Consider the following 11,135-nt stretch of genomic DNA (forward strand, 5'->3'; position numbering starts at 1 on the left):
TAGCCAAGATTAGAAGGGACTCCTGTGGTACCCTTGGCCCGGGCCAACCCCACAAGTGCACTCTGCCATTGGAAATTGGACAACGACGAGAAACCAGAGTTAATCTTTCCGCCCTCGATGCCCCTGATGCTGTCTCCAGATGTGATCAGCCAACTGAGCGCATAACAGGAATCAATGAGATTGAGTGTCTGAGCCGCACAGCTGGTGAGATTCAGGTGGATGTGAAACCAGTCCTGGTTTCTGATGCCACCTACTGTCCAATCAAAAAATGCCAGACACAATAAAAACACTTCTATTGCCGGAATCATTAAAAAAAAGGGAAAGGAAAAGATATTTACCAGCGAGCAGGTTCAGACGAAGAACACTAAGAGTAGGAAGACGTGCAGAATTTAAACCGCTCACACTTCACTCCTTATTTTTGCCCACAAAGTACACAATCAATTCACTTTACAGTATGTTCTGTGAAGCGATTTGAGACATCTTGGACGTATTGAGGTGCTATATTGAATCAGGATTATTATTATTATTTGCTCAGCCGGCTTCGGCCTTCTGCGTATCCCTCGGCCCCTTCCACTTCACCAGCAGCTGTGCTGAGGCCACCACCGTCCAACTTTCTGGAACTCCCTGCCTCAATCCCTTGGCCCTTTCTTTGCCCATCATCAGATCACACCTGAACACTTTCCTCTTTGACTGTGCCTATGGACCCCTCCTTTCTCCCCGGCTCAGTGTCAAACTATGTCATTGTTAAGCCCTCCAAGACATTACTCCACATGAAGGGCGCTGTATAAATTCAAGTTATTGGAAAGTCAGTAACTGCATGTACAAAGAGGCAACTAATTGGTCCCTGACATTGTGAAATGCTGGAAAGAGTTTTTTTTATTGAAAATTGTGGACAAGGTGCAATAGGCTGAACGACCTTAACTTGTTCCATGATTTCTAGGAGTCCTGTAGCTCAGTGGTTAGAGCACTCGCTTTGCAAGTGAGAGACCTGAGTTCAATTCCAGGCAGAGGGCGAAACCTTGGGCAAGTTTCCTTACTCCACACAGAGCCTAATAATAATCCCTCCAAAACCAAAACCAAAAACAATAATAAATTGGTCATTTTCAATCTACGACTGTTTGTGGGACATTGCTGTGCGCAATTGGCTGCCGCGTTCGCCCACAAATATACAGTCAATTCACTTTACTGTGTGTTCTGTGAAGCGCTTTGGGATGTCCTCCTGACATGAAAAGCGCTATATCAAATGCAAGGATTATTATTATTATTATTATATTATTATTTGTGTGTGGGATATGCATTGTAATTTCCTTCGCTACAAATAGGTGACAGTTGTATCTTTATCCACCTTAGTGCATGACGCTTCATATCATATTGAGATGCAGTCATTATATCAGCACAAACACGGCCGCCTCTCTCCAGATTTAAATAACATTAAAACCGTGTCTCTTAATCTCATTTCTTATCTTATGGATCCTCGGTAACTTGCTGCATTGAGTGTGTAAGCAGTGACAGGGCCCAGCACACACTGGGTATTGGTCACACTATATATAGATCCCTCTTTCCTTTCAATCTGGAGATTTTCCCCAAATCCCCACATCCTCAGTAGAGTCAGAACAAACACCTTGTATTTATAAAGCGCTCTCCACAAAGACAAGATCAGACACTGAGCAAAGGAGATGTTGATACATTGGAGACACATGCTAAAGCACTAAATCAAACACAATGAACATTATTAGTTATTTAATATACAAACCAAATATGCTGACCTATCTATACTACCGTTTTAAAGAGATATTTCTATCACAGTCAAGTTCCAGAGGCTGTACTGTCACACGTCTATCTGAAGAATTCCCCATTGCACTTTTAAAAGTTTCAACAAGTTTGATATTAAATTTGAGTCCCACTCACTCACTCACTGAAGACAGGTTTCAAAGCTAGGAATATAAAGTGGTAAATATGAAGCAAATTGTGTCAACGAGGAGTTGTGAGTTATTACTGGTTTGTAAAACTTCAACAACTTTGACGGTATCGTTTCTCCCCCAAATAAGCCACCGTTTACCCCCAACCGCTGCCCTTTAACCAGCCCGACATTTACAATCGCATCAGTTTGTGGCTGGGATCCGGTGACGGCTTTTCTGTCGGGGCGAGCGCCAATTTACACATCTCCCTCACAGCGATCAAAGGGTTAATGCCATTTACTGCCTCAATGACAACAGGTGGGTTTTGAGGAGACAGTGCGTGTTACTGGCGCCGGGAGCGGGTCGGTCACAGCAACATTGTGGGAGCCGCACAGTTCACTCCTACCTCTTAATATACCCCGCCGTTCACTCCGACACCCCGACAAGAGAAAGGTGGGGGGGGGGGGGGGTAGGACTGTGTGTCACTCTGCCTGTGTTTGATACTTTCCTGGTGATGTGAAATATCTTTGCGTTTCTGAAGATCCAACCTCAGTGGGTGAGAGTGTGTGCATGTGGGGTAGGGTGTGTGTGTATATGTGTGTGTGGGGGTAGGGTGTGTGTGTATATGTGTGTGTGGGGTAGGGTGTGTGTGTGTATGTGTGTGTGGGGTAGGGTGTGTGTATATGTGTGTGTGTTGGGTAGGGTGTGTATGTGTGTGTGTGGGTGGGGTAGGGTGTGTGTGTATATGTGTGTGTGTGTTTATCTGTGTGTATAGGTGTGTGGGATAGTGTAGGGTGTGTGTGCATGGACGGGGGTGTAGGGAATGTGTGGGGGTGGGGGGTAACAGTCCTTCGCAATCTATTCACAATCCTGGTGCCTCAGAAACCATATTGGAGCCACCCTCTCAGTGCGACAAGCTGCGGATCGCCATGTATATTTAATGAGCGCCATTATTCTCCCTTTCAGTCAGACAAGAATGGAAAACGACCAACAGGCACCACAGATCCAGCTCTGTAGCCATCACTTCAACTCCGCTCCCTCAGCCTTCCTTCCCACACCAATCTCCCCAGCTCGCCCCCAATCTAATGTTCACCTTCTTTCCTCCACATAGTTCCAGACAGATCTCAGAAGGAAGAATCCGGCCGGGGTCCTTATCTGTGGTTTTCGCTGTTACTCAATGACAAACTTCCACCCAGAACTCGATCCCCATCTCCACTCCCCTGAAGTCTATTGATGGTATTTAGTCACAGCAGAGGCTCATCATTTATTTATCCATCAATTAGATTTCAATTATAAAGGCCGGAGTGAAACCCACTCTACCTGATCCTGTCTTTAAGCCCCCCATCCCCTTACTATTTCACCTCCAACCATTCAGTAAATTGACCCACCGAAAGGTTTTTCCGGGCAGGGGCAGTGTGCAACCCCCACAGGCCAGGAAACCGCTTCTCTGACCCTATTATTCTTTCCCTTTCCCACTCAGGCTCAGCATTCACCTTATAATAATAATCCCTGCATTTGATATAGCTCCTTATCACGTCATTGAAACTTTCAAATCGCTTCACAGGTTATACTGTAGTGTAGTGACTGGGTACAACAACTTGTATTTAAACAGCGCCCTTCACGCTGGAGCCCGATGCTGAGCCGGGGAGAGGGGGAAGGTGACTGGAGGCACGGACGAAGAAGAGGGGCTTCAAGCACGACCTAAAAATGGGGAGAGCGAGCAAGGTGAAGAGATTGAAAGAGTTCCACAGCTTTGTGGTTGTAAGCATAGCCGCTGATGGTAGAGCGGAGGGTCCGGGGGCCAAGGAGGAGGCCGGAACCAGTCGAGCAGAGGCAGCGGGTAGTGGTGTAGCGAGAGAGCAGGTTAGAGATTAGGGGGTGCCAAGGCGTGAAGGGATTTAAATACCAGAGTGAGGATCTTGACATCGATCCACTCTATGACAGGGAGACAATGTATTTTGTGGGCAAAACGCAGCAGCCAATTGCGCACAGTCATGGATTGAGTGACTAATTTTTTTTGAAGGGATTATTAACTTAATAACAGTCAGTCTGTGCTGCCACTCACCCCCTAAATAACTTTAATCATTCAGAAGAAGTACTGTGCATCTACAAAGTCCCGGGGACAGATTCACACCTTCATTACATTCAGCCTTTGCAGCCAAAATAACATGTCCCACAGTGTATGTGCTGGTGGGTAGGTAATAATACAAGAGAATCGCAATATCACATCACTGAAATGTCACCCAAAAAAAGCATTTTCCTTTTAATGGACCAAAGCGAAGACATACATCCCAATGCCTATAGTGTGTGAGCACGGATTCTCTGCTCTGTAATACTGGGTGGGGGAGCACATTGTAAACTAAACTGTTGTTTAAATTGTTCCCATCTCCTACTCCAACAAACCACCTCTACAGATATCACAATGCAGTCGAGTTAACAGAAACCTTTCCAGACTTTCCGTTCCGAAAAAGAGAGTACATTCTAAAACCCGATCAGCGCTCAAAGGGTTAATGTCGGCCGCTCTGCTCGAAGGCAACTCGATCGTGAGTGAAATGGAAAAACAAACAGTTCGGCTCGTGTGTGGGCCCCACGCGGTGTCAGCACATCAGTAACAATAAGGCAGAGCGAGAGAGACCCACTTTTAACACTGGCCATATTGTAGGATAACAAGTCACACAGTAAGGTTGGTGTTAGAGGGCGCCCACAGCCAAAACATTTCCCATCCAACAATCCCACACGGTCTGTTGGTTGCAGTTTCCAAACGACCCGCTCCCCTGTGCCCATCACGGGGGTGGGGACCGGACAGGATGGGCTTTCGCCAGCCACATTATTTCTTGACAATCTGGATGACATCCTCGTGCTCCATCACATGAGTCAGCCCCACTCGCTGCGGGCTGTACTTTGTGCTGGTGCCCTGAGATCAGGAACAAGAAGGGGAAATTCTCATGAGCGCAACAGTATTGTCTACGAATCAATATCAATAGATTTCGAAGAGTTTTTTTCCCTCTGGTAATGGAGTGGTGTCATGCTTACCCAGACGAGAGCGTACTTGAAGTGGCTGGCCAGCGTCCGGTGAATTCGGTGGCACTGCGGCAAGAAGACAAACGCAAGACAAGTTTAACCTTAGCTCCCTGCCCCACACACAGCTCGGTCCTCTCTAATCTCAGCCAAGTCAGAAATCAAACTTTAGAGAAGAGAGTTTCTCTGCAGTCGGTGTCCTGCCCAACAACACCCCCCCTCCACCTCCCCGATAAATGTGCTCATTGACTTCAAGGCTGTTTGCGGGACGTGCTGTGCATAATTTGGATTGTTGCATTTGCCTACAAAGTAGTCGCAGTATATCCTGTGAAGCACTTTGAGAAGTCCTCCCAACGCTGTAAAGAGTGTTATTGCTTATATTACTATTATTGCTAACCTTCAGCACACGCTGCCTTTACTCACTGACACCCCACCCCACCAGGGACCTGTAATTTGGGTCTCAGTTAAGACTTTGTCGTAGTGAGAAATTTGACCCCCAAATAAACTGAAAGGCACAGCACACAGTAACTGCTAGGGATCAGTTACATGACACAATACAACAGAAGCAAGTTCAGAAAATTATTTTCCTTACCACATGTTCAACTGAAGCTGCTCTTCGCATTATTATAGCGCCTGAGAAATCCGGTCTTTCTGTTCAATAAAGACACACGCGGGTTAGACAGACATAGACAAGTTACCATAGAAATCTGCAGCACAGAAGGCGGCCATTTGGCCCTTGGTATCAATGCAACAACTTTGAGGGGTTACTTACCTCCCCTCTTTTTTGTGTAGATGCAGATGAGAGCGAGGTATTCCCACAACATTTCCATCAGATAGTCCAGGTTCAGCTTCATTTCACAGCTGAGCAGAGAGGGACAGTGAGTACGTGTAACCATCACAAGGACAAGCTCGTGCTCACTTCTGATGATTCACACACAAACCTACAGCACAGTGTAAGACTAACCTGCCGCCTGGCCCTGGGATCTTGGAAAAGGAATACGAGCGTTTCGATATTTTAAATGAAAGTTTTATTGATCAAGGTGAGGCGATGTCTGCATCGGGGGACTGAGTAATTGTGACTTGGGCTCCCTCGAGTCAAGCCCAGAATTAGCTCATGATTAGGAGAATCTCTGATTCACCCAACAATGTCCTTCAACCCTCAAACCTCCGAAGAGCAATCTCTGCCTCCTTTCTCCCATTTCACAGCGCCATCTCCATTTCCCAACCTAGTAACTTCTGGCCATTCTGATTAAGGTTATTATCAGCTGCCCCCCCACCCCACCCCCCACATACACTATTTTATAACAAGAACAACTGTGAACTGGGTCATCACTAGACAGTGAAAGCCTTCATCTATACTGGAGCTGGATTTAACTAAACTTCCGAACTTTATAGGCTATTGTTCTGGGCAGATTGGCCACAGTCACCAACAGGACAATAATTACCCTAGGGAGTTTGGAGATGCTGACATCATGAGTATTATATAAATGCAAGTTCTTCCTATGTGAAGCATGAACTCCTGATACTCAATCCAAGGAAACAAACGACTGGGAGCATTTTTTTACTCAGCAGATGGCATGTCACACACCTCCATGGTGTAAACGGGAGGAACGTGCAGAGATGTACCTGATCACCACGCTGTGAGGCTCTCTGGCCAGGCGGTCCACTTCCTCCAGGGAAATCTGGTCGATTTTATTATAAACCTTGTTGTTAAAAAAGACAAAAGGAAAAGTTAAACAGAAAAAAAATTGTGAGAACCGATCCAAGTTAGTTTCCTATCAAAACTACTCAGAATTTGTTGCTCTCGTCGTATTGATCATCTCTTAACACGCAATGCACCCTCCCCTACGCTCCATTACTCCCACACTTACCGGCTGCATTAAATCGCATGAAATTACATCCTGGCTCGGTGACACTTGTCTAAGTCTTGATCCATCGACACATGCTTAAAAAGAACTTCCATTTCTCTTGATTCAATGCATTTCCAGTGCTTGCTGGTAAGCATCCGGCGATGGGTCAAGATGCAATGAATCATGGAAAATGTAGTCTTGACCCATCACTGCAAGCACGCTTACAGTTTCAGTGTAATAATAATAATAATCCTTGCATTTGACATAGCGCTTTTCACGTCTTCTAGACGTCCCAAAGCACTTCACATAATATACTGTAAAGTGAATTGACTGTATATTTGTGGGCGAATGCGGAAGCCAATTGCGCACAGCAATGTCCCACAAACAGTCGTGGATTGAAAATGACCAATTTATTATTGTTTTGGAGGGATTATTATTAGGTGTGTGGAGTAAGGAAACTTGCCCAAGGTTTCGCCCTCTGCCTGGAATTGAACTGAGGTTTCTCACTTGCAAAGCGAATGCTCTATCCACTGAGCTACAGGACTCCACAACTATAATAAATAATCCTTGCATTTGATATAGCGCTTTTCACGTCAGGAGGACGTCCCAAAGCGCTTCACAGAACACACTGTAAAGTGAATTGACTGTATATTTGTGGGCGAACGCGGCAGCCAATTGCGCACAGCAATGTCCCACAAACAGTCGTAGATTGAAAATGACCAATTTATTATTGTTTTGGGTTTTGGAGGGATTATTATTAGGCGTGTGGAGTAAGGAAACTTGCCCAAGGTTTCGCCCTGCCTGGAATTGAACTCAGGTCTCTCGCTTGCAAAGCGAGTGCTCTAACCACTGAGCTACAGGACTCCAAAGTCCTGTATATAAGTTGTATATAAGTTGCAAAATTACAAAATATTTTAAAATTAGTTTAAACACAAGATTAGCACGTCAGAAAGGGCAGTGCTGTCTCATATAGAACCCTACATAAACTACTTACATAAAGGCAAGGCATGTGCACACGGTTCCCAACTATGACATCGATAAATTCGTCAGCACTGGAATCCTCCCTGAAGAGAATTTCAGCATTAAAGATTTCTGGGATGGAAAAAGTGAAGGACAAACAAAGAAAACCTACACACACACATAAGCCCCCACACACACATTTCTCGCTCACACTCTACACTTGTACAATCAGCAGTCATCAATCCAGACTGTCATTGGACAGGGATATCAGTTGGTTACCTCTGTGCTATGAGTTATATCCCCAACACACACCAAAACTTCCAGGTTTCTCAAACACACACAAACCACCAGCAATTCCTTGTAGTAAAACATCGGACAGCTGAATCCTGAGGAATACAGAGTTAGGGTTAGGTCTTTCTCCAAGCTGCCAAGGATACTGTACTCGTGGAGGATGAGCTGAACTAGTTTCTCTGAACATTGAGTTAACGGAAGTGTTGAGTTGAAGGAAATGCCGCCTCCTTTCTTTGGCTAAAAGTAAGAAAATGAAGAAAGTTTCACAAAGTTTCAGAGTTACTGCTGACCAGTCTCACTGGCAGCTCAGCTCCGCTCCTAAAGCACAGTATTTCCTATCTTACCTTGAAGTAAATGTTGGGCTTGGGCTTGTTTAGCCGGATACCTACAGACTCCAACTCCTTTTCAAGTAATCTCCTTGGAAGAAATAAAAATTGTTCAGTGTTTATGTTCATTGAGGTGGAAAACAAGACTTAAACTGTTACTTGTTCACACTCACTCCTCCCTGACACTGGGTTCTCCCCAATCACACCCCAGCTCTGGATTTAGGAGTTACAGCACTGATGTTATCAGTGACTATGATATTATGTATAACGTGAGACAATAAATAATGAACATGTTAATCTGGACACGTCCATTGGCAAAAACAAACACGGAGAGCTAAGTGAGAATTTGGCTCCCGCACACAGACCTCTGCACATCACCCTTTGTTGCGTCCAGCATCATAATGACAACATCTGCTGTTCTCGCGACTGCTATCACCTGCCGCCCACGACCTTTCCCTGAAAAAGGTTAAAACAACAAACTTTCATTTCACAGGAGGAATCGAACATCTCATGATCTTGTAACAACACACAAAGCAAGCAAACACTCTCCCTGCTGGCCTCTCCCTCCCAATTTATCTATAGGAAAGCTAAATGTCCTCACGAGAACCCAATACCCCATCTCCCTTTACCACAAGCATGTTCCAGAACACAATGCACCTCATAGACAAAAACAAACCTTGCGATGCTCCTTCTATGATACCAGGCAGATCCAAAAGCTGAATGTTGGCTCCTTTGTACTGAATTAAAAACAGAAAAAGTATGAGAATTAATTGGTACCTCGGATCCTCTACCTGCAAAACGCTACATTTGCAAGACTTATTTCTTCTTTATCCTCTGGAGAAGAGAAACAATCAAACGAGAGAAGTGCTCACCTCTATAACACCTGGGATACAGGTGAGGGTTGTGAATTCATATGAAGCTGCCTCACTTGCTGTGGAAGTCATCAAACTCAGAAACGTGGACTGCAAGGCAAACATCAGGCATATTTTATAATAAAATCAAAGAGCTGGAATCACTGGAGACGAGCGAAGGTGTTCAAATTCAAAGTTGGCTCGTCAGCAAAAAAAATCAAGTCAATAAGATTTAATTCCCCTTCCCCCCGATTCCTCCCTGCTTTTATCACACCAGAGACAATTCTACTAAAAAGGGTGGAAGAGGGGAAAAAAGAGCTTTCAAAGTCACATTGCTTACCTTACCCACAGAAGGGAAGCCAATCAATGCCACCCTGGCATCTCCAGATTTCATAACATCAAAGCCCTCCCCTTTGCCACTTGCAGTTTTTGAGGGTTCCAGCAGCTGGGCTCTGTACTTGGCTAGTTTGGCTTTCAGCAAGCCCAGATGGTATTCTGTGGCTGCAAATCACAATTTACTTTTGTAATTACAATAGCAAAATAAGTCAACTATTTCACCTCAGAGTAACACCTACTGCAACAAAGTGAATTATATGGCGGCAGAGAAGATATATAGTGCATACTGTGTGTTACAACTTGTTTCATCTGGAAGTAAGTTTGCTGCTTCTGTTTTGGTCAGCCGGGTGTCTGACACAAGTGGAAGCCCATCACCAGTATCCAAACCAAACTAAGGTTTCCATGCATCCCAGCGACACATGGAAATCCCAGAAACAGATTGTTGGAATGCGGACTCTCCCTGGAGGGACGCAGCCTGTTTACCTAATTCCAGAAAGTATTAGGCACCGGTTGGCAAGGGCCAAGGCTTGGGGACCCTATAATGTGCGTTGGTGTATCTGCTGGAGTCTAACCAGCTAAATACATATAGCTTGCCATTGATAGCAATGTCTGGCAAGCTTTATACTCATTGCTGAGTCAGAAGATTGTGCGGTCAAACGCCACATGGGGACTTTGAGCTGACGGATTAGGCTGACGCTCTCGCACAGCAATGTCTGTGACACTACCCTTCAGATAAGTTGTTAAACCAAGGTCCTGTTTGCCTGTTCAGGGGGACTTTAAAGGTCCTGTGAGACTCCTGCAGGAGTTTGGACAACACTATCGGACAAGTCTTCAAATGAACTTGTGTGTGGAACCTTGCTTTCAAGTATACAGTCACTACGCTTGGCGGTAATGTTGTGGCAAGTGCTTTGAGAACTTTCAACATTATAGCTGATGAAAGGATTAACAAAATACAGTGGATAACAGCGGCACAGGATATACATATTGTATTGCCCGGTATTGCCCGGCATCACAGCAGCGGGTACAGGTTACCCGGGATAAGGTGCCTCTCCGGGTTGGTTTCATACACATTCCATGCGGTGCAATACCCGAGAGATCAATAATGTACAGATTCCATAAATAACAGCTACAATAGTTATTTTTGTGGGGAATCAAGACACAGTGCTGCTGCCCTCCCCCCCACTCCCTCCCCCCCCCCGCCCCTCCCTCCCCCCTCCCCCCTCCTGTCCAGTCAGGTCGGTCGGTACCTTTGTTTTTCTGAGTCCGAGCGATTTCCTTCTCGATCTCGGAGATCTTCTCCAGGATCCCCATGACTGGCACCCGGGGGCCAGGCCCGGGCTCGGCCTCGGCCTCTCACTCCGCGGGGAAGCCGGACGCGTGACACCGGCTCCGGCTCCACAAGCACACGGTTCCCCCCGCCCCCGGACCCTGACCCTGACCCGCCTTCACTCCCCCTCCCAGCGACAAACCAACCCCAACCAACTTCAACCCTCTCCTCCTGACACAGACCGGGAACTTTTCCCGCTGCCGACCACCTGCACCGGGAGGAGCCAGACCGGAAGCAGCGACCGGTGCAGCCACCTTACGGGGCCGGAGTCCCCAGTC

The 11,135-nt window shown here is 46.0% G+C and overlaps 1 protein-coding gene across 1 annotated transcript; it reads right to left on the minus strand.

Annotated features, from left to right (window-relative positions):
* Positions 1 to 4,135: 4,135 nt before the first annotated feature.
* Positions 4,136 to 11,101, minus strand: drg2 (developmentally regulated GTP binding protein 2). The gene is made up of 13 exons (XM_007911283.2): positions 10,778 to 11,101; positions 9,535 to 9,695; positions 9,216 to 9,305; positions 9,020 to 9,080; positions 8,709 to 8,799; positions 8,362 to 8,434; positions 8,164 to 8,254; positions 7,761 to 7,858; positions 6,543 to 6,619; positions 5,689 to 5,777; positions 5,509 to 5,567; positions 4,932 to 4,985; positions 4,136 to 4,812 (listed from the first exon to the last, which is right to left on the minus strand). Exons 1-13 carry the CDS (start codon positions 10,839 to 10,841, stop codon positions 4,726 to 4,728), a joined length of 1,095 nt encoding a protein of 364 aa, XP_007909474.1. The 5' UTR covers positions 10,842 to 11,101; the 3' UTR covers positions 4,136 to 4,725.
* Between the last annotated feature and the right edge of the window lie 34 nt (positions 11,102 to 11,135).

The sequence above is a fragment of the Callorhinchus milii genome, unplaced genomic scaffold (assembly GCF_018977255.1).
Source record: "Callorhinchus milii isolate IMCB2004 unplaced genomic scaffold, IMCB_Cmil_1.0 Scaffold16, whole genome shotgun sequence".
Classification (NCBI taxonomy): Eukaryota; Metazoa; Chordata; class Chondrichthyes; order Chimaeriformes; family Callorhinchidae; genus Callorhinchus; species Callorhinchus milii.

Excerpts from the sequence above, each read along its gene's own strand:
- drg2 (XM_007911283.2), bottom strand. The coding sequence starts at position 10,841 with ATGGGGATCCTGGAGAAGATCTCCGAGATCGAGAAGGAAATCGCTCGG. Across the intron at positions 9,306-9,534 it reads GCTTCCCTTCTGTGGGTAAG|TCCACGTTTCTGAGTTTGAT; the intron begins GTAAGCAATGTG and ends TTTGCCTTGCAG. Across the intron at positions 4,986-5,508 it reads CAGCTTCAGTTGAACATGTG|TGCCACCGAATTCACCGGAC; the intron begins GTAAGGAAAATA and ends TTCTTGCCGCAG.